Below are 26988 nucleotides of genomic sequence, written 5' to 3' on the forward strand. Positions count from 1 at the left end.
TTGCCTTACTGCCCTGCCTGTTGCAGTCTCCATTTCTCAGGCAACTGGTGGCCAGTTTTGTGGCCGAGGGAGTGAGAATCCTAATCTACACCAAGTGGCTTTATGGTTCTTTCTGGGTAGTGTGGCTTCGTTCTCAGCAGAAGCCAACGTGAGGGGCTGCCAGTGCCTGAGCCTTCATCTGTCGCTACGGAAAGTCCATTTTGTTCCGTTTTGTTTTGTTTTTTAAAGAATCTTGAACTGTGAGTAGACATGAAACCTAAATGTCATTTGACTCAAAGACTCATGACTAACCATGTCTTTGTTAATTAGCAGAGATGACTGAGAAAGATAGCCTAGAGGGACCATACATCCTATGTGTTGAGTCTTCCTACCACGTTAAACCCATTTGTCATTTCTCGGGGCTCCCACAGTGCCTTGTGCCCATGCGTCACTCGTTACTTGGTGCCATCTGACACAAAGCCCCTCCTTACACAAGAATGTAAAGTAAATGAACCGGTCTCACTCAATACCACCCCCCTTTAATTGTAAGCTCCTTTAGTGCTGGCCCAGTGTCTTTTTTGCTTTTGTGCTACAGTATCCAGCATGGTGCCTGGCCCATTGAAAACAATCAGTGGTCTGATTGAATTAAACTCAGAGCCCACAAGTGCTTCTAGGAGCTGTAGTGTGCAGACCCCAGGCCAGGCACCACTGTGTGGGTTACAGAATGGTGGGCTTGGAGCTAGGAGACAACAGTGAGCCCTGCTAGAACTCAAAACTGGCATCTGATGCTTCTGTCTTCAAGGAATATAACACCTAGTCGGGAAGAAAAGGTTCAAAGGTCCACACCTGAAAAGTTAATTTGTACAGAAGGATTTTAGAAAAACATAAGATGACAATATGAGCTGCCTGAAAGCTTTTCTAAAACAACAAGACAAGGAGTTAACTACAAGAGATAGACTATGGAAATAAATAAATAATTTTAAAATATTTATTTATTTATTTTTTGGCTGCATCGGGTCTGGGTCTTAGTTGTGGCATGCAGGCCCTTCCAGGCATCTCTCTAGTGGTGGCACGAGGGCTCCAGAGCGCGTGGGCTCTGTAGTTGCAGCACACGAGCTCTCTAGTTGTGGCTCACATGTTCAGTAGTTGCAGCATGCTGGCTTAGTTGCCCCACAGCATGTGGGATATTAGTTCCCTGACCAGGGATTGAACCAACGTCCCCTGCATTGGAAGGCAGATTCTTAACCACTGGACCACCAGGGAAGTCCCAATAATTAAATATTAAATAAGTGGCTTAGATCATTGATGTCGGGAGGGCACAGGGGCCATTGGGAAAGACATGAAATTCTAAGTGGGACTTGATGAGCACTTTGAAAGATGGATGGGGCCAGGATAACAAAAGAGGAGGAACAGTGATTCCAGGTGGAGGAGACACCATAAGCAGCACTGCAGAGGTAAGGACATGTACAAGGTGGTTCTCAGAGCAGCATAAATTGACATTATATTAACTGCTATTCTCACCAAAAATGTAATTTTCCAGTTAGATTGAAGCTTCTGACGCTTTGACAAGACATTCTTCTAGTGGTCTTTGAAGCAGAAACAACTTGGCAGATTCTATTAAGGTTGTCCCAGTACCTCTGGAATACTTTTTCCCCCTGAGAAAACTGGAGCCTGTAAAGTAAATGAACTGGTCTCTCCAGATACCATCACAAAAAATATAGCTTTGGTTTTTTAATCCAAGTGCATTTGGAAAGATCCATGTTTGAGGCCTTTGGTAACCTGGATTGTCACTTGAATCTTGGTTTCTGAAAAGCTCTTTTTAAGTTCCTAGTAATTTAGTGAAATGGGCATGCAATCAAATTTCATCTGGTACGAGCCATTCCATTGTTCAAACTTATTACCCCAGAGACATGGGTACCATCACTTATTCCACAAGAATTGTCTGGGTTCTAGTACGTTCCAGGCATCTCTCTAAACTCAGGGGACCTAGCAGGGAACAAGAAGCACAGAGTTGCTGCTCTCAGGGAGCTGCAGTCTAATAAGTTGCTACCTCAGTTGGTCTCAGAGGATCATCCTGGCTCTCCTCTCTGAGCAAGGTGAGTTCAAGCTCCCTTTTCTCAGCATCCTGTAAACAGGCCCTGCCCAAGCGTTGCTTCTCCATTCTCAGGTGACAGTGGCGAGTCCCCAAAGTCAATGGTCTTCTTCTTAGAAGGGACGGAGGCCTGGCTTACCAGCAACTGGTACGGCCTTGGGAGAATATCCTAACCTCCTCTACCAGAACCTTTGACACTCTACTGCAGAAGCCCTGGGGACTCCCCAGAATTTCTCAGCCCTCAAGTCTGCTTGAAAGAAGAATTATTTACTGTTGAAAGTACAAGAAATGGTATTTTTGAAATGATATGTTTAAATGCTTTCTTGTCTTGCTTTTAAATATATATATATATATATGTATAATTTCAGATTTCTTCTTAGCAAGTTCAGATCAGCAACCAGAGGAGAAATTGTAACTTCAAAAACTGAAAGTGGGCGGAGCTACAGCTTGGACTTAGACAGCCAAAATTTTCGGAGTTTAAAGTCAGCCCCTGGTTCAGACAGGTAAGACACATACAGTTTGGCCAATGGGATAGCCTGAGGATAAGGTTGATGTATTTCCATCCAAACAGTGCTTCTGGATACCTGTAAAGTATTCCCTCTCGGAGATCTAACACATAATGTGAAAAGCCAGGAGGATATTTTTTAGTTGAAATGGAAAGCACTTACACTTCTGGAATTACAGCTATTGAAACCATCTGTGTTACCTGCACGGCTGAGACTTGATGTTTTGGGACTCAGGGCTGCAGTTCAGATGGAGAGATCCAGAAAAATAAATTATTTTCATTGATTTTGTGATATTTTTCTGTTTAAGCTTCTGAAAAAGAAACCTCTAAGTGTCACACATTCCTTGCAACTTTTTTTTAATATAAATTTATTTATTTATGGCTGTGTTGGGTCTTTGATGCTGCGCACGGGCTTTCTGTAGTTGCGGCGAGCAGAGGCTACTCTTCGTTGAGGTGCACGGGCTTCTCACTGCGGTGGCTTCTCTTGTTACGGAGCACAGGCTCTAGACATGCGGGCTTCAGTAGTTGTGGCTCGTGGGCCCAGTAGTTGTGGTTCGTGGGCTGTAGAGCGCAGGCTCAGTAGTTGTGGCGCACGGGCTTAGTTGCTCTGCGGCATGTGGGATCTTCCCAGACCAGGGCTCGAACCCCTGTCCTCTGCACTGGCAGGTGGATTCTTAACCACTGCGCCACCAGGGAAGTCCCCTGCAGCTTTCCAAAAATTAAAAATAATTTCATTTGAATTGCCTCAGAGAATTTCCATAAATTCCACTTCTTTCTAGTTCCACCACCTCTAACTTGTTGTCAGTGGGCCAGCTCCTCAAATCTCCTATCCATAGAGCTATCACCTTGTCAAGAAAAGTAAAGAGAGAGAGGATAGCCAAGAGCGTAGTCATTTCATATCAGGCTTGATGTTCTTTATCCTGTTGGGGCATAAGTCAAGGCTTATTTTCATGACCGGTGTATTATCAAAGGCAACGATGAGAAAAAAGATCTACCCTCATGTTTCATTAAGAGCACAGGTACTCTCATACTGATACCTTTTTCCCTATAGCAGCTGTCCCCAGCCTTTTTTGGCACCAGGGACCGGTTTTGTGGAAGACAATTTTTCCCCGGGGGTTCCGACAGTAATGCAAGCGATGGGGAGCAGCAGATGAAGCTTCACTCGAAGCTTCACTCGCTTGCCGGCTGCTCACTCCCTGCTGTGCGGCCCGGTTCCTAACAGGCTGCGGACCGCTACTGGACCCCTGCCCTGTAGCATTCCTGCAAACTAGTGTCATTTTATGTAAAACTGCACAGAAGAAAATAAGCATAAACTAAATCACTTCTCATCCACTATCAAAAGATTATCACTGTATTCACTCTTTTCCAAATTTTTAAGAATGTAGATTTATTTCCTTTATGATAAAAAAAATACTTTAAACCCTGGTTGCGTTTGTCCTTGAAGTCGTTTCCTTTGACTTCCGTTGGGGTAGCCCCCTGTCGTGTCCCACAAAAACTTTATATAAAGAAAAAAGCTCATTTTTGGTTTTGATCGCTGAATTCCTGACTCTCAGACAGTGATCAAGATTATTTAGAGATGATAAGCAACTCGCTTAGTGTTGCTATTTTTGTTCAGCCTTGTGGGGACTCAATGGAGGAGCCCTCTTGGCTCATATTTCAAGCTGGCATTTAAAAGGGAAAATATATATATATATATAACGAGGAAAGATGGAGTCCCCCGTTAAAAACACTTAAAGTCCCCTGGCCCAACAAACATTAAATTATTCCATTTTAAATTAATTTGTCTTACAGTTACTCAACAAGAGTAAGGGGCATGCTCTGCAGTATCACGTTGCTTACGCCGTTCTTTCAGAATCTATCTGCCTAGGTTTATTCCTTGTGTCTTAACTACTGCTGGGTATAAATACAGTTGACCCTGGGATAACACAGGGGTTAGGGGCGCCGACCACCCCCCAACACACACACTTTGCCCAGTCCAAAATCCGAATATAACTTGACAGTCAGCCCTCTCTATCCATGGTTCCTCTGTATCCAAGCCTTCACCCAACTGTGTATCGTGTAGTACTATAGTATTTACTGTGGGAGAAAAGTCAGTGTATAAACGGACCCGTGCAGTTAAAGCTATAAAGCCATATGGACATGTTTCACCAAAGACTGGTGTATTGACCCAGGGGTTTTCTTGTTGTAAACTGGAAGGTCGTCCCTAAGTAGATTTTATATTTTAAATTGTAAATACCCGAGATGGTTTATAGATAGAATATAGCAGTCAGGGTGCTTTGGCTGAAGCATGCCAAGAACAATGTTTTTGCATGAAGGAAGAGAGTCAGGATGTTTGGGAGATCAGTAGAACAACATGTCCTTTTCCTAGAACATGTATTTATTGCAGTGATGACTCATTAATGGACTGCCACAGCAAGATGAATTACCTTATCCCAAAATTAATCCTTAGAAAAGTTGGGGTAGGAGGTAGCCCATCACGTAAAGATGTTAACTCCTTTTTGTTTGCTTGGAGCTGCAGTAATTCTGCAAAGCCAAGTGGTAAAACTGGCAGACTCTTTTCTCCTTAGGTTCTGCAAGCAGAATTGCAGCCTCCCCTATAAATCATTTTTAATATGGAACAGCAAGTTCCCCAAAAGAGAATTGCAAGATTCTGGTCTCTTTGGTCTATTACCTGACCTAGGTTAGCAATTAATTCCCCTTTTTCTTCCTCAGTGCGTGTCTCTTCATAGTTTGTTGCTCTTTTCCTGAAGCAGTTGGGCTTGGGCATCCTTTTTTAAAACTCATAACAAGGGCTTCCCTGGTGGCGCAGTGGTTGGGAGTCCGCCTGCCGATGCAGGGGACGTGGGTTCGTGCCCCGGTCCGGGAAGATCCCACATGCCGCGGAGCGGCTGGGCCCGTGAGCCATGGCCGCTGGGCCTGCGCGTCCGGAGCCTGTGCTCCGCAACGGGAGAGGCCACAGCAGTGAGAGGCCTGCGTACCGCCAAAAAAAAAACAAAAAAAAACTCCTAACATATCAGAGTAGAAATGATGTTTTAGTAGATGCCTGGTTAGAGTTTATTTCTTTTCAGTAGTTTCAAAGCAGGGAAATGTGTGAATGGCTTAGTCAAGCCTCAGCAGCCTCTCAGAGGAACATGGCAAATGGCTCTTCACTGGTTGCTAGGGACTTGACACATGAGGCAGATGAGATTTTTGAAAAAGAATGTAAATGTGAACTATAATTAATAAACAGAATGCTCTTCAAGGCAGTGATTCCTAATTCCTTTCTCGCTGTGATGACTTGTCGATATGGTGTGATTTGTGAGATATCTATCTTAAATCATACTCTCCTAGAAACGAGCCCTCAGGCAAGGATTCCTAAGTGAGGAATTTGTGTGTTAATTGAAATGATTCCAGGAGGAACCAGTAAGGGAATAAGAAAGACAGAATAAAGAAAAGGAGGAAGATAAGCGATGTGCTATCTCGGGTGAGGTCTGAGTTTGAGAACTCAGCTTGATCCTGCAAGGGATTCTGGAACATAAAGTGTCTCCAGGTTTTTCCATTTTGAGCAGCTGGACCATTGCACTTCTGTCCCAATCAGTCATTGTCTGTAGGTCCCCTTAGGGTTTCCATATTTAGCAAATAATGACACAGGATGCCCAGGTAAATTTTAGTTCCAGCTAAAGAACTTTTTACAAAGCATGTTTCATGAAATCTTATTTTCATATACTACGTAAATAGTAGTATATTTTTATACTAAAAACTTCTTGACTGTTTATCTGAAATTCAGATTTAACTGAGGGTCAGGGGAGGCACACCTCAAGGCATGTCTTGGCCTCCAATGCTAAAGGCAAATCTCTGAAGGTCATAGGTGCAAGCCATTAGCAGAAAAACACCCAGCAGCTAGGATGCGTGTGTGGAGCCTGGTACAACGGATCTGAGGGGACCTGGGTGGGACATCAGTAGTGTCCCCTAAAAGACAGAAAGGAAAAGTGGAACTTGGAACTGAAAATTTATTCTGTTCAGTTACGAATGGATAAAGGATGCTGCTGTGCTTCTCAGCAGCATTTCTATCATGACACTGGGGGATATGGCAAGCATTTAACCATGGGAACCTGTACCTTCTGATAACCAACCAGTTTCTCATATCCCCCACCACCACCCCCTGCCCAAGCACATTCCAGTTTTCTCCAGTTGTTCTTAATCGCTCTCTAGGAAGCCCAGGACTGACTGTCCCAGTCTCTGTGAAGCTTCACAAGCTGCTTTGGCTGGCTCTGATCCAAAAGCAGAACACACTATTCACAGCAGCCCGCAGTATTGAATCTTATCAATACTTCCATGAAGTGATGGACAGGTGATAGAAGAGGTGAGGGAATGTGGAATCATGAGAGTCTGTAGTTTACTTGAACTGTGACCATATTAGTGGGAGTTACGTGAGGTCTAGAGTTGCCAAATAATTCTTCAGCGAGAAACTTATAACTCAAGACCATCCCTTTTCAACACATCCTTTGCCCACCGTATATATCTATCTTGATTGGAATTCCTCCAGAAGAAAACCCTGATGTAAGGATTCCAAAGCAAGTAATTTATTTAGGATGTGGTCTTGGAACACACAGGGGAGTGGAGGTAGTGAACCAGGGAAGGGAGGGGAGCCAAAGAGTGTGTCATTAAGCCAGTTACCACTGCGGCAACTAGCGTTCAATCTCGGTGGACAACTGTAGGACACAGGCTAGAACACTTCTCAGAGTTATCCAGTCAAGAGATCAGGAATCTGGGGTAGTTATAAACCAGCTCCCTGTTCATCATTGGTTGAGGGCTAATTCTGGGGCACTTACTCTCGGGCACGTCTGACTTGTTCTATGCACAGGAGCTCCATGCTCTTGGGATCCGAAAAAGTCCTCAGGTGTAGAGTTGTGGGTGGGTGTTCCTAGTAAACAGGATTCTGTGGATAGAGGTGAGTGCTGAGGTGAAAGGGGCGGGGACCGATGTCTGCTACAGCATCCCTTCCTAACTGCTCTCGGACCTCCTCCAAAGGTGCAGAGTGTCAGGCCACCAGTTGCTCAGCCCCTGATTTATGTTTTCTTTATATACGTGAGACGTTCCTTAGTATAACATCAATAATGTGAGGCAGTATGGAGATCGGGAGTTCAGCCAGACCCTTGACACTATACTTAGGTTGAACTACAACTGGGTTCTTGACTTGCTCATCCTTGTGGCCAAATGATTGTAAGCCGGAAGCCACCTCCTTGTTATCTTGTCATTTCTCCAATTGTTTCCCACCTACGCATTTTATTTATACAGATGAATTCAACACAAAGCTCTGCCAACATTATTAGCCTAGTACTATATGCCAAGTGGTAAATGTGGAAGATCTTAGTTAATGCTACTTTTCCACCCGTCCGTGAACTTCCAATTTGGCAGGGAAGGTTGGGATGACTAAACAAATAATTTCAAGAAAACATGGTATCATGCTAAAAAGATACCTATGTGCTATGGGAAAACCAGAGCTAGGCATTTAACCTTCCAGAGGATTCAGGGAAGCTTCATGGAGATGGTCCCTAAGCAGTTTGAAGGAGTGAGGAGGACTTGGCCAGGTGAAGAGAGGTAAGAAGAACATTCTAGATAGAGGAACTAGAAAGTGCAAAGGAAAAGAGGCATAAAGCAATTTTGCACGTGCTAGAAAACAAACAGTTCAGGGTTTTTAGAGTGTAAAATTGAAATGTGGTTTACAAGAGATGAGATGGAGAGCTTCATTGGACCAGGATATGGATGGCTTTGGATTCCTTGGTAACTTTTTTCTTATAAGCAGCATAGCATTACAGGTAGAACAGGAGTTTAGCAAATCTCAACTACTAAGTGCAGAGTAAGTGCTTGTTGCATTTGGTTACTGAAAGCTTAGTTCTTCTAAACACTTGCTTTCCTTGCTGTCTAGCGGGGGAGGGCACTTGGTTTTCTTGCTCTGACTTCTAGTCCCCCCAAGGTTTTGCATGGCTGCTGGCCTCTCCTCCAACTGGCTTCCAGCCATTCTTTAGAAACTAGACATGGGGACAGAATTTTGTTGTGATTGTAAACGACCAAAATATTATCAGACTGAGAGTTCTACCTGTTCTTAATTTTCTTTTTCCTCATACCCAGAGTCCTTCCCTTATGATGACTGTCTGCTCCATTTTAGAGAGTCTTTTTAAAGGAAACAGATTCTTTGAGGAAACCCTAAACATTTAAAAACCATCAAACAAATCAGCTTTTGTTTTAGTAAATCAAATGATCAAGCCTCTTTATATACTTAACACTAAGATTCATCGAACAAGATTTCACTGAGCACCTACCACATTGTATTATATCTGTCCTTTCTCCAAAAAGGAAAAGGAAGGAAAATATGTGTAATTCAGCCACAGAAAGCTAGTGGCTTCAGAGGAAACTGCAGCTAGAGAAACTGCTTAATGAATTTCCACGTCTTCCATATTTATCTGCTTCTCTAATTCAGAGTTCAAGAGCTCTTAGGATGGTTCATTTGTGTGTAAGTATAACACACACACACACACACACAGAGTACCAGAAATTCATTCCTTTGGGGCGTGTTGACCTCTCCAAAGAATTTGGTTTTTAAATGGATACACACAGGGGCCAAGAAACTTTTCTGTAAAGGTACAGATAGTTAATATTTTTGGCTTTGTGAGCCAGATGGTCTCTGTCTCAACTACTCACTGTGCTGTTGTAGTGTCGACTGAAAAAAAATGCACAACATGAGAGTTGTGAGTTAAGTGTTACTGGGGGCAAAATGAGGACTATAGTCTTGGAGACGGCATTTCAGAGAGCTCTGAGGAAGTGCTCCAGAGAGGCAGGCGGAAGGTCAGTGTTATATGTGACTTTAGTGAAGGGGGGACGTGCAGTGAAGCACACATGTTGTCAGAGGCTGGCTGCTAGTCACGAGGAACAGACGTCACCATGAATGATTCTAGTGCTTTCCTAGATACAAAGAGATGCAAGAATTGGGCTCATAAAGTCTTCTCCGGAAAATATCTAACTATCTGAAGACCTGTTCTGCCAGTTTTTTCCCAGCGCACAGAGGGCCTCATTCCTGATCTCCACCTTGAATTCCTTTCAGGGGGTGTTGGAGATCAGTGGCTGCAGTGGCTAGTGACTTCATCCTTGTAGAGGCAGATGGCAAGTGCCAATTTGTAGCTGGCAGGTGCATGAAAGCAGCTGTACACAAAACAAAAAGTGAATGTGCATGCCTGCATTACAATAAAACTTTATTTATGGGCACTGAAATGTGAGTTTCACATAATTTTCACGTCACAAAACATTCTTCTTTTGAGTTTTGGGTTTTTTTTTTCCCCCAACCACTTGAAAATGTAAAACCACTCTTAGCTCGTGGGCTATACAAGAACAGGTGGTGGGCCAATTCGATACAGGGGCCATAGATTGCTGACCCCTGGTGCCATACATTCACTCACTGATACAGAAAGCGTCCTTCCATTCCTCACAATCTAAGTTGTGAGGACAGCTCCGCTCTCTTGATGCGAGCACCATGCTGAGTAAAGAAAATTGTGCTAGGAGAGGAAACGACAAGGCAGTTTGAGAGATGCCTGAGATCAGTGAATTTAAACTCATCCACAGTTTAGGCTGGTGGTAGGGGATGCGGGAGCCGTGGTAAAACACATGGATGCCTAGATTCCGTGCCCAGAGGCTCTGATGTGGTTAGTCTTGGGCGTGGCCTGGGCATGGGGATGTTTAAAACCTCCCCCGATGTTTCTGATGTGCAACCAAGGATGAGGGCCACCCAGCTCGCATAAGACAAAGACATTGCATTTGGGGATCACCAAAAACTGGAAGGGTGAGCCACGTACAGCTTTTTCCCCTTCCGTTTCTCCTTCTTAACACCTCTTTCCCATTTAACGGGCTCGCGTCACTTTCTAACTACAACCTCCCTTGCCTGTCCCTTCCATACTTATTTCAGATCTGAAATAACCAAAAGAAGTTAGGACAGCGTGTAAACTGCAGAACGAATGTTATGCCGCCTCTGTGGCTGATCGTTAGGGGAACACTCATTTACCCAGGCAGGCACAGGCTCAACCATGTCAGCCTGCTCTGGGAAGGTTGAATCCTGGGAAATTCTTTCCGGGCTCCAACTCCTGGGAGACTGCTCTGTAAACCAGAAAGGCAACTCGTTAAATTAGAGTTTCTGTCCCCTATCCTTGGATTCTTTACCTAGAAATGGATATATCTAGGAAGCCATTTTCAAGGTTTTGGGCCAGCATGAAATTAGAGATAACAAAACAGAAGGCTTTTGAAAAGCAACTCATAAGCTAAAGTAAATGACACTCTTTCTTACCCTAGGAAATGTGTCTTTCAAGTAACTCAGAATTTCCAAGCTCCCCAGACAGTGTCATATTCCCCATACTTCGGGCCCTATTAGAACGAGATAAATGTATCTTTTTCTTGTCAGTTTCCCCCTAAGCCAAGTTCAGCTTCAAGGTTTGGTAGCACTGATTTCTAATACTTCCAATTTAAATATCAGTAACAAGATATCGAGATCAGAAATAGCTCTTACTTAATTGAACTTTAAATTTCTCTAATTTAGGCTTGAGGAAGCTTTTATCCTCTTTCTGTTTAAGAGGTGAAGATTCATGTATTTTATGTCAGATTTTACATAATGTCTAAAAGAGTTGGCACCCATATATTTATGATATTCCGCCTCATTAGACTAAGTCTTTTCTAGTTTAATCAACTGAAACATTCAACTGAGAGGAAAATATTTTTAAGAAGCTCACAGTAAATGTCAGGGATAAATGTGAAAGTATATGCCATTTTTGAGATAATGCTTCTGGCAACAGTAATTTCCAGTAGCTGGCTAATGATCACAAGACTTTTTTCCTTATTACAGGATAGCCTCTTGAATGTCATCACCACAATTAATCAACTTCTGCCAGAGCTTCCACATAAGTAGGACTTTGGGTTCTAGCAAGGCTAATCCATGATGGGGACTTTTACAAAACCACCTGGGTCTGAGAGGACCTTCAGCACAGACACAAGCAGACATACCCACATAAATCCCCTTGGGTCATAAAGTCTGGGCTCCTTTCTGCAAGATTCAGTCCTAGCGCTTATTTTTTAAGGAGATTTTACCTAAAACAGGAGGGAGAGAGATTTTTGTGGTAATATTGTTATAAGAGTAGAGAACCTATGAACACAGGGCAGCATCACTGGGTAGGTCTCTAAGACCCTTCTAAGTTGGACTTCTGAGAATAAGCAGCATCACTTGGGAAAGGTATGAATATATTTAACTGTTATCAAATGTAGAACTGTAGCACCTGAGATAGGAGGAGTCAGGTAAATTACCAAGGAACTTAGAATTTCAAATTGTATCAATGTATTTAATCACAAAATTTTATTTTCTTGTTGTTAGACTCAAAAGACACAGTCATAGACCCCTCCTGAGCAGAGTCCATAGTACTATAATTTATTCAAAGTACTGCTTCTAGAAAGAAGCAGCAGGGTCTGTTTCTGTGTAGTATCGAAGGACTACTACGCAGAAAATTTTCCTAGCTCTCTTAATTGAATTGTAAGAAACTAACTCTCAGGTCTCTGATCCTTTCATTACCTTCTTTTTGATAGCATTCTTCTTCTACATTCTATCCGTGTAGAACCTGCCTGGTTGTGACAATTTGATCTTGGTGAAATGATGAATAAGCAATGTGAGAAACTTGCATGAGCATGAGTGCAGGCTTTGGATAAGCAGACAATTCTGTTTTTATCCTGACTTTGTCATATACTAACTCTGTCGTGTATGCACACACACACGCATGCGTGTATGGAATAATTGCTTAACTTCTCCAAGACTCAGTTTCTTTATCTTCAAAATAGGAATGTTAATACCTTTTTTTTTTTTTTTTTAACATGGATGTTGCGGAATGGGGAGTGTCAACCACCTAGAAAATACTCAGTAAATGCAGCTGCTAATTGCATAATTATCGAGAGTGTTGGTGGCTGCTCGTATCAATTAGGGTATATTTGGTTTTGGTGGCTTCTCTGGTGCAGAGCCTTGAAAAAACTTACAAGCTGTGGTTGACAGCTCCACTGGTCATTGCTGATTCTTTCTTCTGCCAGATTTATCTTCTAGTAATGACCCGTGCGCCATGATTCTTTTTAAAAAGTGCCCTTCCTTTATTCCTATAAGTCTCTCCTCTTATTGGCTCAACTGTGAGCTCTAATCACTTTGTGCTTTAACAAGAAGATGTTTATTATTATAGGTGCACTTATAACTTATTAAAATAGTAACTGAAGGAGTGAAATTCATTAAGGGCTTATATTTTCCCATTTAGCTTATTTTGTACTCACTGAGAAAAAAGAATAAAAGAAGAACGAACACTTCTCTTAAACTAATTTGTCAAAACTCATTTACTTATGAAGCCCCATTTAATAAGAAAATTGTGATCACCTCCAGGCAGGAACTGTTTTTTCATTAATCATTATTGAATGGAATTGAATCGGGTTTAACAAACATGAAAGTGAATCAAACCCATTTACAAAATGTCATTATTTTTATCCTACATTCATTAAATGTGCACCATGAGTCAGTCCCTAAAAACAACACTGAGAAAATATAATTGCCAATCTTTGATTACATAGGTACTGAGTGCTTCCTTTGCACCAAGATACTGTGAAGGTGCTAGAGATATCATGGTAAATATGTCATTAACTCTGTCCCCAAGGAGCTCACAGTTGAAAGAGGTACCAACGCCCACGTATCTGTTAAAGAGCCAAACAAGACATTGTGTTGGCAACTTCTACATAGTTTGGCAAAGACTGTAAATCACCAGAAATTGAGTACAGCAGAGGTTGACAAGGCCTGTGATAGACAGGGAAGGCATGACTGGGGAGGCTGGACTTCATTTGGCCCTTGAAGGATGGGGAAGATTTGGATAAACAGAGAATGGCAAATAGGGCGTATCAGGTGGGGAGAACGTGAGCAAAAGCCTTAGAAGTGGAAGCATGAGCACGAGCATGGTAAGCTGAGAAAATTGTAGGGAACCTGGGCTGGCTGGGAGTGTGCTGGTGAGCAGTGGGAAGAAAAAAGGATGGAGAGGTAAGTTCAATTACGAAGACCCTGGAGTCAGACAAATAATGTTGAACCGCATGAGCCCCTGAAGGTGTTCACGTGTTGCCATTGTTTTCTTGGAAGCTTTGCCCTGACTGTGTCTTTCGTCGCTGCTCTGCTTCCATTTTAAAGTCAGAATATTCTTTCTCATTTAGGGCAAGCACTGGTTCATCAGGTTTCACCGAGCAGGAAGCTGGTCCTGCAACTCCAAAGAGCATCCGGAGCAATGGTGTGACCCCAGTCACTCAGAGGTCACCGGCCCCAAGCACACGCAGCGTGACCTCAGTCAGCAGTCGAGTAAGTACACAGATGTGAAGGAACACTCCCTCTTCTGGGACTAAGCCTCACCACCACGGCATGGCTGGGCTTCAGCTCTCTGTACCTGAGACCATGTTGTTTATCTCGTTTAACATAGATGCTTCTTTATCAGGACTGAACCTCCTGCATCCTTAGCTCCTGGCAGGAGGCCTCAAGTGAGAAGGAAAGGGAAAGAGAAGGTTCAAAGGTGGAATTTGTTTGATGGGGGGTATCAACGGCTATATGGTTTCAATAAAATATAAATAATGTTCAGCAGTCTCTGATTTTGATCTTCCATGTTGCTTGTCAAGATCTTGACTGTTCTAAACATTTTCCAAACCAATTAAAATTAGGAAACCTAGACTCTTGAAATATTTTTATCGTTTTCTTTTCTATACATCCATTAAAATAAACACATAATGGAGACTTAAATCACATAGTGTGTGTGCGTGTGTGTGTGTGTGTGTGTGTAAGCTGTTCTTTTGAATGAATGAACATCTACTAGATTTTTTGATTAAGCAGGAAACTCCATATATATAGCTGACATCTATATTTAAGAAATCTTTATATACAAACTACAATTCTTTGATTCAGCCAGTATTTAATGAGGGCCTACTACATGCCAAGCCCTGGTCAAGCAAAGACTTGAAGGAAGTGGAAGAATTAGCCATGCAGGAGTCTGGGGCAAGGTTTTCATCCATGCTGGGACAGCACTGATATTCAACAAGTACATTACAGGAAGGTTGTTCCAGTCACTTTATGGCTGACCTCCATCTTGCATAGTCAGTGCCCTTACTTCACTAGTGTCTAAAAGATCTCTAATGCCCCTGGAGGAGCAGCCAGTGCAAAGATCCTGAGGTGAGAGCATACCTGGTGTGTTCAAGGACGAACAAGGAGGCCAGCGTGGCTGTTGTGAGTGAACGAAGGGAGGAGTACTAGGAAATGAGTTCAAAGGGTATTAGGGCCAGATAGGTTCTTGTAGACCACCGTATGCACTTTGGCATTTACTCTGGATAAGACGGGGGCAGTTGAAGGGTTTTCAGCAGACTGGTGAGATCATCTGGGTTCTGTTTATACAGGAACTGGGGGCTTTTCTGAGAAGCAGCTGTAGGGAAATAAGAGTGGAAGCCAGAAGGCCAGTTAAGAAGGAGGCCATCGCATTACTGCAGGCAAGAAACTGAGCTTTGGAACAGGGAGATAGACCTGGAGGTTGTGAGCATCCAGATTCTATAGATATTTTTAAGGAAGAGCCAAAAGGCATTCAGTCAGATTGAATAATAATTAATAAGTGTATTTAAATACTTATAGTCTAAATTAAATTTGCTGATAAGATAAAAGGCATATTTAAAATTTTATCAGTATTTATACTAAGCTCAGCAAGAAGTACTGTTCAATAGCCAGAAAAGTGCATGCATAAGTTGGTGATTGCACTCACTGCTTTGGCAACCTAACAAGGAATGGTATTCAAAATATTTAGCAACTGGTGGCATGGGCACTGAGCCATCAGAACAGACCCTGGCACAAGGTTGGGCAGCATCCTGGGGGCCCTTCCATGCCGTGCAGTATCCTGGATCGTGGAGGAGGGGAGCACAGGGAAGGGGAGGTGGACTGGGAGTAGCTCTGTTTACCAACTGATACAGAAGTATTTAAAAAATTTGAACAGCTGGTACAGCTGTGCCAACGGGTAGCAGCAGACTCTCAGTCCAGTAACTAGTAAGTTAATCAAGATGGTTCTCAAAACAAGGCTTACCTTCCTAAGTACCGTCATTGGCGGGCTGGGGGTGGGAGGGAATCACCCTTGTCATGTGCTAGTACCCTCAAAACTAACAGCCTTTACATGAATGTTTCTTTATTTTTTTATTTTATTGAAGTATGGTTGATTTACAACGTTGTGTTAATTTCTGCTGGACAGCACAGTGATTTAGTTACACACACACACACACATATACATATATATATTCTTTTTTTTATTCTTTCCCATTATAGGTTTTTTCTTTAACATCCTTATTGGAGTATAATTGCTTTACAATGGTGTGTTAGTTTCTAGTGTATAACAAAGTGAATCAGCTATACATATACATATATCCCCATATCTCCTCCGTCTTATCCCCACCCCCCCCATCCCACCCCTCTAGGTGGTCACAAAGCACCGAGCTGATCTCCCTGTGCCATGCGGCTGCTTCCCACTAGCTATCTATTTTACATTTGGTAGTGTATATATGTCCATGCCACTCTCTCACTTCATCCCAGCTTACCCTTCCCCCTCCCCATGTCCTCAAGTCCATTCTCTACGTCTGCGCCTTTATTCCTGTACTGCCCCTACGTTCTTCAGAATCTTTTTTTTTTTAGATTCCATATATATGTGTTAGCATATGGTATTTGTTTTTCTCTTTCTGACTTACTTCACTCTGTATGACAGACTCTAGGTCCATCCACCTCACTACAAATAACTCAATTTTGTTTCTTTTTATGGCGGAGTAATATTCCATTGTATATATGTGCCACATCTTCTTTACCCATTTTTCTGTCGATGGACACTTAGGTTGCTTCCATGTCCTGGCTATTGTAAATAGAGCTGCAATGAACATTGTGGTACATGACTCTTTTTGAATTATGGTTTTCTCAGGGTATATGTCCAGTGGTGGGATTGCTGGGTCGTATGGTAGTTCTATTTTTAGTTTTTTAAGGAACCTCCATACTGTTCTCCACAGTGGTTGTATCCATTTCCATTCCCACCAACAGTGAGAGAGGCTTCCCTTTTCTCCACACCCTCTCCAGCATTTATTGTTTCTAGATGTTTTGATGATGGCCATTCTGACCGGTGTGAGATGATATCTCATTGTAGTTTTGATTTGCATTTCTCTAATGATTAATGATGTTGAGCATCCTTTCATGTGTTTGTTGGCAATCTGTATATCTTCTTTGGAAAAATGTCTGTTTAGGTCTTCTGCCCATTTTTGGATTGGGTTGTTTGTTTTTTTTGATATTGAGCTGCATGAGCTGCTTGTAAATTTTGGAGATTAATCCTTTGTCAGTTGCTTCATTTGCAAATATTTTCTCCCATTCTGAGGGTTGTCTTTTGGTCTTGTTTATGGTTTCCTTTGCTGTGCAAAAGCTTTTAAGTTTCATTAGGTCCCATTTGTTTATTTTTGTTTTTATTTCCATTTCTCTAGGAGGTGGATCAAAAAGGATCTTGCTGTGATATATGTCATAGAGTGTTCTGCCTATGTTTTCCTCTAAGAGTTTGATAGTGTCTGGCCTTACATTTAGGTCTTTAATCCATTTTGAGTTGTTTTTTGTGTATGGTGTTAGGAAGTGTTCTAATTTCATTCTTTTACATGTAGCTGTCCAGTTTTCCCAGCACCACTTATTGAGGAGGCTGTCTTTTCTCCATTGTATATTCTTGCCTTCTTTATCAGAAATAAGGTGACCATATGTGCATGGGTTTATCTCTGGGCTTTCTATCCTATTCCATTGATCTATCTTTCTGTTTTTGTGCCAGTACCATACTGTCTTGATTACTGTAGCTTCGTATATTATAGTCTGAAGTCAGGGAGCCTGATTCCTCCAGCTCCATTTTTCTTTCTCAAGATTGCTTTGGCTATTCGGGGTCTTTTGTGTTTCCATACAAATTCTGTCACATGCGCAAGCATGTATTAGCAAGCAGGTTCCAAAAAAAAATAAATCACTTATTCCTGTAAGCTGGGGAAGTCCCCATTCTTTATTCTTTTATGAACTTTAGTAAGTGCCTTGCGTGAAATTTCATTCCAATAATGACGTAAGCAACCATGTTCTGATCATCCAGCCTACTAGATGGGAAAGTTGGCATGGTCTTCTGTTAAGTGAGGGGTGCTGGAAGTAAGGGGTGGTTGAGGAGAGAGCGTGTTGACAATGAGGACAAACGTGGGACCAAACAGAGTTCTAACCCTGAGCACTACTCTGAGGCTATGAAGCTTGCCAGATTCTTATACATAGTTCATTTAAGTTTGGAGGTACTTGTATTAATACCAACTTTCCTGCTAACCATGTGTTAGAACACTCACTAATTTTGTGAATGAATCATTATTTCAAACACCTTTTGTGCTAGTTAGCAAACCTCGTAGTATATATTTTAGAAGGTAATTATTGATAGTAAGTTGTAGAGTTATATGGACTCCAGATATCAGCTGGCTCCTCCTAAAGAGTAATAGACATAATGTGGTTATACTGGCATATATTTATATGGAAGGATTTGGAAGTCAATTACAGTCAATAATAATGGGTTTTGGTTTTTTTTTTTCATTTTTACTTTGTGAGAAGGAACACGGTTTTGAAAATTCCATGGAGTTGGCTGCCATTGAAAGCACCTCTGAGCATCTCACAAAAAGTCATCACCGAAGAACTTCTGGCACACCTTCCATAGCAGTGTCCAGGGCCTCCCTCTCCTCAGGTGGGTATTTGCCACATGACGACTCTGTTGTAAACATGAATCAATCGGGTGGAGTTGACTCCCTTGTGTGGCATTAAATGGATGTTTCATGCCTTAGAAAATAATCATCCATGGAGGGAGGCCCACTCCATAAGAACTGCTGAAAAGCCTCTTGCATTCCATGCAAACTCCATGAATCTTGGATTTGGCAAGAGTATACAGTATACAGTCATCACTGCCAAGTCTCCGAGTTATACCAAATGTCAGTAGAGGAGTGCAGGAAATACAGCTGGCTCATTTGATACAAAAGATAAAGAGACATGCCCCGAGTTCAAGAAAATGGTAGTTCCATTGATATGGTGGTCAGAAGTGCCCTGTATCTTGAGAGATTAATCATTATTCCATGGTTTAAATAAAGAGTTCTTTGCAAGCAACGTTAAGGGATTGTTAATAACCCTTTTCATTTGTATGATACCTTCAAAAGTATCATTTCACTTCAGTATCACAACAACCCTGTGAAGCAGAGGTTATTTATGTTGCGATTTTATTACCTATGAATAAGGAAACTCTTTAGAGAAACGTCATAATTAGGAAGTTTGTGTCCCACGTGTAGATTTGAAATCATGACAAAATCCTCAACAGGAAGAAATTGCCACTTACTTGATGATAGTTGCCTAAAGCCTAGGGCTGGATTCTCTGTGCTGAGTTGGAGAGCCTCTCCCAGCCTAGGTAGCTCTGAAGGGTTGTCTAAATGTGCATGGTTATTGTTGCATTTTGTTCAGGACTAGAAAATCGGTTCACCCGTTAAATGCAAAATTTTAAAGTAGCCTAGAAGCCAACCTCATAGAGTGCATTTCTACTACTTCTACTCAATAGCTCCTGTGTTTTGAGTACATACTCTGTGTCAGGTGCTATGCTAAGCAGTTCTGTGCCATTTATCATTTCAAACTTAATTGCTCTCTTGCTGTCTTCAATCTTTCTCATTTATAAGCCACTATTCTATCTCAGCAGGGCTTTGACATAGAACTGTTTTATGGAAATAAACTGTGTCTTGGTAAGCTATCCACAGCATTACTGAGTTTTGCATTGTTCTTTATATTTTTAAAAGCAAGAAATTCTCATGAAAGAATGTTCTGGTGCCTAAAGAAATAGAACTTCCTCTCAGTTTCCCTACAGCCACTCCCTTTTTGTGTGAAAGGAACTTGCTGTATCATTTCATTGCATTTTATGTCAAATATGAAAACACAGTAGATTCTCTAAATATTTAAATAAAGAATGGTTAATGTTTTATTTTTTTTTCTAAGCTTAAGGGCCCAAAAGTGTATGAGCAAAGCAGAAGCCTTAAACAGCTTAAAACGTTAGTATTTTATAGTAGAGCATTTGCCCTCCTATGCTCAAAGGAGAAATGAACACATCAGTGTTGGTCAGTCAGTCCAAGGAAATTTCAAAATACTGTTAAAAAATGGAAGTATGTTAGCATAAACAGCATGAAGTTACTGACTCTGTTGCTTTCATGACACTATCTATGCCCTATGCTGAGAAAGAATTGGAATAACGATGAAACATTTGCAATGAAAAGTGAACCGTTCTAACAAAACAAGATGATTCACATCTTTCCTTTTCCTTCCTCCAGACCGGAGTCGATCCGAGTTAGATTTGAGTGGGTCATTTACAGAAGACTTAGAGGATACTGTAAGCATAAGAAGCAAGTCTGTCCCTGGGGCTTTAGACAAAGACTTGGTAAGTTGGGTGTGGAAGAGAGTCTAATGATCATGAAGAAAGGGTACAGTCTTGTTCCAAACCTGTCCACTTTGAGGTGAGGATGAGTTGAGAGTGAAGTGAGGATATACAATAATTTCTTCCTATTAGTCTTCACAACTAACATATAAAAACAGCCAAAGAATGATTTAGAAAAGGTAAGAGATGGATGGGGGTGGGTGGGGGTGGGATGAATTGGGAGATGGGGATTGACATATATACACTAATATGTATAAACTAGATAACTATTAACCTGCTGTATAAAAAAAAATAAGATAATATTCAAAAAAGAAAGATTGGCGATAACAAGTGTTAGTGTGGATGTGGAGAAAAGGGAACCCTTGTGCACTGTTGGTGTGAATGTAAATTGGTGCAGCCACTATGGAAATCAGTATGGAGGTTCCTCAAAAAATTTAAAAAATTTTGAACTACCATATGCTTCAGAAATTCTACCTCTGAGTATTTATCTGAAGAAAATGAAAACACTAACTTGTAAAGATATCTGCACCCCCATGTTCATTGCAGTATTATTTACAATAGCCAAAACATGGAAACAACCTAAGTGTCCATCAATAAATAGATGAATGAGTAAAGAAGTTGTGGTATATGTATACAGTGGAATACTATTCAGCCAAAAAAAAGAATAAAATCCTGCCATTCGCAACAACATGGATGAGCCTCTAGGACGTTATGCTAACTGAAATGTCAGAAAGATGAATACCATGTGACCTCACTTATATGGAGCATCATGGAGCATCAAATAAATAAATAAATAAGAAGCAAGCTCTTAGATACAGAGAATATACTGGTGATTGCCAGAGGCGGGAGAAAGGGGTAACCTGTTTTTTTTGTTTGTTTGTTTTTAGTTCAAATAAATTGAAAAGAAAAAAGGTAACAGGTAATCAGGTTAATGAGTAAAGATTATCTCTAAGAAAACACCTGTTGGGGATGTCAGTTCCTGGTTCAAAGCACATCACTAAATCTAAGCCCCGAGAAATAAGGAACCACAACATTTCCTAAATCAAATATTACTAGACTTATCTGACTATATATTTTATATGAACATTTCTACATCTCCAGTTACCCCCATAAACTACCTTCTCCATTGAGACCAACTTATGTGAAAATTAATGTTTGAGGTGAACTCATTTATAAAATGAGAAGGTTGAATTAAATTATTGTTAAGGTTCTAATGTTCTGGTATTCCAATTTCTATAATAGCTATAATCCAATTTGAACTCCTTGGAAGAAAGAGAGAACACAAATGTTAAATGATATTAATATAATTTTTCCAACACAAACCAGGAAACTTAGTTCTAAAACTCAGTGTTATTTACTATAGTATTAAAAAACTGCAAAGTATTTTAAAATCCACCACAAAAGGGCAGGGGTGGGGGTAGGCAATGAGATCAAATGGTTTCAGTTTTTAAGGAACAGTTAATTCCAATGTTATTAAACTATTACTGATCTTAGAAAACTCTGAAAATCTTCAAATTCATATTATGAAGCCACTGTATTGACATATAACCTGAATACTCAAACTTGATTTTAAAAATAGTTTAAAAAATGAAAACTACAATAATTTATGCATATATATGCAAAACTTGAAATATAATATTAAGTAAAACCTAGCAGTGAATCAAAAATATTGCAGTAAGGATAAGTAAGTTTTATTCTAGGTATGAATGGAAGAACTAATATATATAAGAATATCTATTACATAATTAATATTTCAGTATATTGAAGGAGAAAATAAAAAACTATGTTAATAGATACTGAAAACTTTTTAAAAGGAGAATGTAATTCCAACAGGATGCAAAATATTAGTTTCACATGTGGGGGTGAGAGGAGTGCCAGGGAAGAGAGGAGAAGCAAAAAAGAAAGGTGTCCATGATTTAAAAAAAAAAAAAAAAAAAAAGAGTATGCATGATACAATCCATTTGTGTGTGTGTGTGTGTGTGTGTGTGTGTGTGTGTGTGTGTATCCTATCCATACCATCAAATTTTTGAAGTTTGATCATTAATGTTAGTGGAGATATAAGTTTTTTATATTACTTGAAATTTATCTACATTGCTTAAACTTTTTGCTATAAAAATGTATTACTTAAATAACCAGGAAAAAAACAGTGGGGGAAGAAAAGTAGAATCTGGGATTTTGGACAAGAATCTAGTATCTAAAATAGTTTATTCTATTGGAGAGATTTTCAAGATACATTTCCCCATTTTGACAGTATATATACACAGGTGTGTGTGAGCATAGACACACACACAAATGGGCCCCAATTTTTTAAATTAAAAAATAACTTTAAGTACATTGCTCAAAGTGAATCACTTTAGTGAGCAGGGAGGTAGGAATTGAAGGCCGAGGTCTGTGTGAGTCCAAATTTCGTATTCTTTCCATAAAGCAAGCATCACTAGGAAGGAGACCCCAATCCTCTGATGGTGCAGTTCAGGTACCATCAGAATGGAAGGCAAAAGAGAAAAACTTAGGAATGGGGTGATTTCTAGATACTTGTATCTGATTTTTCAAATATTTAAGAAAGAAAGTGGTTTTTTAAGTGAAAAGACTTTCTAGGAAAGAAATAAACCAAACCACTGATTTTTTTTTTCCCCCATCCTTCCTTAGGACTACTTGGAAGAGATGGAAGAAGGCATTGATGACTTAGCATCCTCTCGGTTTTCTGCAAACACCCACAGTCTAGCAAGCGGCCTGTCAACCGTAAGCAATTCTCTAGCATGCACTGGAAGAGTCTTCCTCCGTTGATTTTTTGTGCATTTCCAAAGGAGAGAATAATGTTCTTCAAAAGCTTGTGATAGTGATTTAAAAGTCATTATAGTCTCCTGCTTGCTCTTTGTCCACAGAGTAGTTTTCACTCAAATTCTGTGGTGGCTTTTCCTAAGGCTCCTGATTCCTTCCCTCTCCTACTTTAAAAACCTCTCCTCACTCAGGTTTTTTTGTTTTTTTTTCCCCTTGCGATATGCGGGCCTCTTACTGTTGTGGCCTCTCCGTTGCGGAGCACAGGCTCCGGACGCGCAGGCTCAGCGGCCATGACTCACGGACCCAGCTGCTCCGCGGCATGTGGGATCCTCCCGGACCGGGGCACGAACCCGTGTCCCCTGCATCGGCAGGCGGACTCTCAACTACTGCGCCATCAGGGAAGCCCCTCACCCAGGTTTTAAAACCTCATCACTCCCCAGTTCAGGGTCTCATCAGCGGAAGCCTATGAATTATCTCAGTTGTCAGCTGTTAAATTTCCCTGCCACCATTCTCTCAACTCCCCAACTGTCCTCCACTCTACCGCCAGTCACTTTCCTAAGACATGTACCCAAGTAGGTTTCTCTCCTACTCACACATCAAGTCCATAGCTTCCCACTGCCTACGGAATAAAATCCCTTCTTACTTTGGTGTTTGAACCCTTCTTTGAAAGAGCTTTAGGAGCGCCAGTGTCCTTATACCCATCTATATGCCTAGAAGTCTTGTCTTTGCTTCTCTGATTTCTGTCTGTTGCTCTAATACCCTTTTTTCTTTTGACCTTTGGGTGACTTCCTTAAAGAATTCTCAAGCAGGCTCTGACAGGAAGTGGACCTACCTAAGTGTGCCTGATGCTGACTCAGACACTGTGAGTGTTCAAGCTTTTCCTTTTTTCCAACCATACTTCACAAAATTCATGGTACAGGTAATCTAATTAGGTAGGCAATTTTTCCAGCATTTATCTCTTTCTGGCTTGTATACAGTTAACCAGAGGTTCTCTTTTAAAAGGTAAATAACATGATCAGAATCCAGGTATTCCAAAGAAAGAACAATTTGTTAAACATTAGAATCTGAGGAACAGTGAAAAGATACATGGTCTAAAATGATTTACCACGAACAAGGCACCTTTAGAGTAAACATCTCTGTTTAACTCACAGCATTGGCTTGGTTAAGAGCGTAAAGTTTGGTTAGTAGTAAAATTTCTGTAGCTTCTTCAGTTTCTCCCAAGCTTCAGCAGTTGTGGGTTCTTAAACTGTCTTTTCTATATATGGATGTCATGCTTACAGAGGACCCTCTTTGAAGAAGTGGCAACAGAGGAATGTGGTATAGATACAAGTCAGTGATACAAGGAGGCAGTGAGGTATGGTGGGGAGGTCCTCAGACTACAAATCTGGAAATCTTGGCTTTATGTTGTCAACCAAAAAATTAATCAGTCGGTCTAAGAAAGAAATGGGAAATTTTACTGGAGCCAAATTGGGGATTATAACCCAGAAACAGCATCTCCAAAAGCTCCAAGAACTGTTCCACCCTTGTAAACTCAAGGCACAGTTATATAAGTTTTTTGAGACAGAGGGCTGTACATTAAATGATGTATTATTGACAGTTTATACAATTCAGATCTAAGTGTCATCATGTCCCCTTAGACGAGCAAGAAGGAATGTTATCTTTTACTGAGTTTCTTATTGATGCTAGGAGAATGTTGCTTTCTATGGTTGAGCAGTTATTTCTGCCAATGGGGGAGGTCTGGTCGATGCATAATACAGATACACAATGTACAGTGTGGGGAGAGAGAGGCCAAAGGGTAAAGGAGATTTTTTATGTTTAAATTTTTCTTGTCTTGCCATAAAATATGAATTTTATGTCACAATGTCTTGGCACTGCCAACAATTTCTGTGAACCAGACTTTACTTATATGTAACATGAGGGGGTTGAGGCTTATTCCTGAAGCCCTTGAAACTCAATGCATGGTCCATGGACCAGCAGTATTGCATCACCTGGGACAGAGACTGGAAAACGCTGTCAGCTCACAGAGCCCCTAGTGTCTCAGTGATAATTTCATAGCACTCCTAGGCCAAAAGTAATACCTGACTAGCCCATTTATTAAGTAGTTAGCTTGACAAACAAATTTAATAAGCACTGGGATCCTAACAACTTAGTAGCCATTTGAAAAAATAATATACATAACTTGAAAGAAAAATAATATTTTTATTCCCGTCTTAAATAGCCCCTGATGGGATGTGCGTGCCTGGTGGGCACTACATGACTTGTCAGATCTTGGAATCTGATTGGGTAGCATCATGTTCATTTCCTGTTCCCCGTTGATTTTTGTGCAATACTTGCTTTTTGTCATAGCAACTGCCCAAAACTCAGCTTCACGTAGATAGGACTTCATTGAAAAGAATAAGGTGGAATTTAATGTTAATACTGTGAACCACTGTTTGTAGTTTGCATGGTGTCTGGTAGTTGTCGCTGTGTTTCACTTGAAATTTTAAAATATCCTGCTTTGCCCCTGTGAGTTGGCTCTGCTGCTTTGGGATGCCGAGACACACAGTTTGGGAACTGTGGACCTAGGAGTTTGTTAGAAAAGCAGAATCTCAGACCCACCCTGGGACTGAATAGATCAGAATTGTCGTTTTAACGAGATCCCCAGGTGACCTATATGCAATTAAAAATATATATATTTATTCATTTTGGCTGCACCGGGTCTTAGTTGCGGCAAGTGGGATCTTTAGCTGCAGCATGCGGACTCTTAGTTGTGGCATGCATACGGGATCTAGTTCCCTGACTAGGGATCGAACCCGGGCCCCCTGCATTGGGAGCATGGAGTCTTACCCACTGGAGCACCAGGGAAGTCCCGACCTATATGCAATTGAAGTTTGCAAAGCACTGCTCAAAGACACTTGCTATCATGAAAATTTTGATGTTTTGTTTTATGAATAAAAAAGATGAAGTGGGTCACTCACTGGCTTTCTTTAAGTTTTAATTTCCACATAATTATGGACTCCTTGGTTTGCTCTTGCCCTTGACTTAAGCTTGGAATAGATACTAGCCACATCACCCACTTCCTGCTTTTTGATCAGTCTCTACTCTGAGCAATTGGAGGAAGGTAATGACTTTTGTTTTATGTATAAACAAAAAAGTATAAAAAGTAGGAAGTCTAACCTCTCTTTGCACTCACCATAGTCCTTCCCAGTGGTTCACAGACAGGCTTTTGAAACTCCTGGGTCACTCCTGAAAGCCTTCCAGGTGGCCTTTTGTGACAGTCGTGTTGCTAAGACATAGAGTTTGTGCTGCTGGTACTACAGGATAATTTTGTTACATTTAATTTAACATATGTCTCTTGTTATTAGTGTGTCATCAGAAACTTCATTCATTCTGGTACATTTGGATAGAGTTTCTTTTTACATTTTAATTTTATTTATTGGTTACTGTGTTATTTTCTTCTTTAGCGTTCTATTTTGTGGGTTGCTATTTTATAGATGTATACAAAGCCATGGTCTTATTACTACCCATGTGGCTGTACGGCTGCTCAGGGGGGAGCCTGACAGCTATGGGCATATGACGTTCTCTTGGCATGCCCTTGTTAAAGATGCAGTTTTGTTACTGAACCAAACTTGGGTCTGCTCGCCTGGGCTCAGTAAAGGCAACCTACTGACACCAGATTGTGGTGAAGGAAAGTAAAGTGTAGATTGTAAAAGCACCAGTACAAGGAGGACAGGTGGTCGGTGCTCTATAAACCCCAGAACTCCCCAAGGGGTTTCAGCAAAGCATTTTTAAAGGCCAGGTGAGGGACGGGGGTTGCAGGCTATGTGATCAGCTTGTGCACAGTTCTCTGACTGGTTGATGGTGTGCAGTCTTTAGGCTCCAGAAGGTCTGGGGGCTTCGTGTTCATGGTCATCAAGTAGTTAGTTTCTTCCAATTTGGTGGGAGTTTTAGCATCTGTAAAACAACTCAGGAAGTGTGCACCTGATACTATTATCTGGGTGCTTCAGAGAGGTGCTATAGCAGAGGATACGGGGGCAGGTCTGTCCTGGGAAGGCCCCATAGGGTCTTGCTCGGTTAGAGTTCTGGCTTCCCAGAGGCTGATGGGATACTCTAGGTAGTTGTCAGAGAGAGAAGCT

General features: G+C 41.2%; 1 protein-coding gene across 4 annotated transcripts in view; it reads left to right on the forward strand.

The window, feature by feature from the left end:
- The window catches only part of SYTL5 (synaptotagmin like 5), a gene marked incomplete at both ends in the record, with an annotated part of 90782 nt that overhangs the window by 45252 nt on the left and 18542 nt on the right, over positions 1-26988 (forward strand). Inside the window, 6 exons of one of the 4 annotated variants that reach the window (XM_079727071.1) lie at positions 2440-2574; positions 13809-13950; positions 18250-18379; positions 19992-20098; positions 22742-22834; positions 23670-23735. In XM_079727071.1, coding sequence (XP_079583197.1) covers positions 2440-2574; positions 13809-13950; positions 18250-18379; positions 19992-20098; positions 22742-22834; positions 23670-23735 — 673 coding nt within the window. The remainder of the gene's footprint in view (positions 1-2439; positions 2575-13808; positions 13951-18249; positions 18380-19991; positions 20099-22741; positions 22835-23669; positions 23736-26988) is intronic. The other 3 variants (XM_079727072.1, XM_079727073.1, XM_079727074.1) reach the window with 3 other exon arrangements.

This window comes from Hyperoodon ampullatus (assembly GCF_949752795.1).
Source record: "Hyperoodon ampullatus genome assembly, chromosome: X".
NCBI classification, from domain to species: domain Eukaryota; kingdom Metazoa; phylum Chordata; class Mammalia; order Artiodactyla; family Ziphiidae; genus Hyperoodon; species Hyperoodon ampullatus.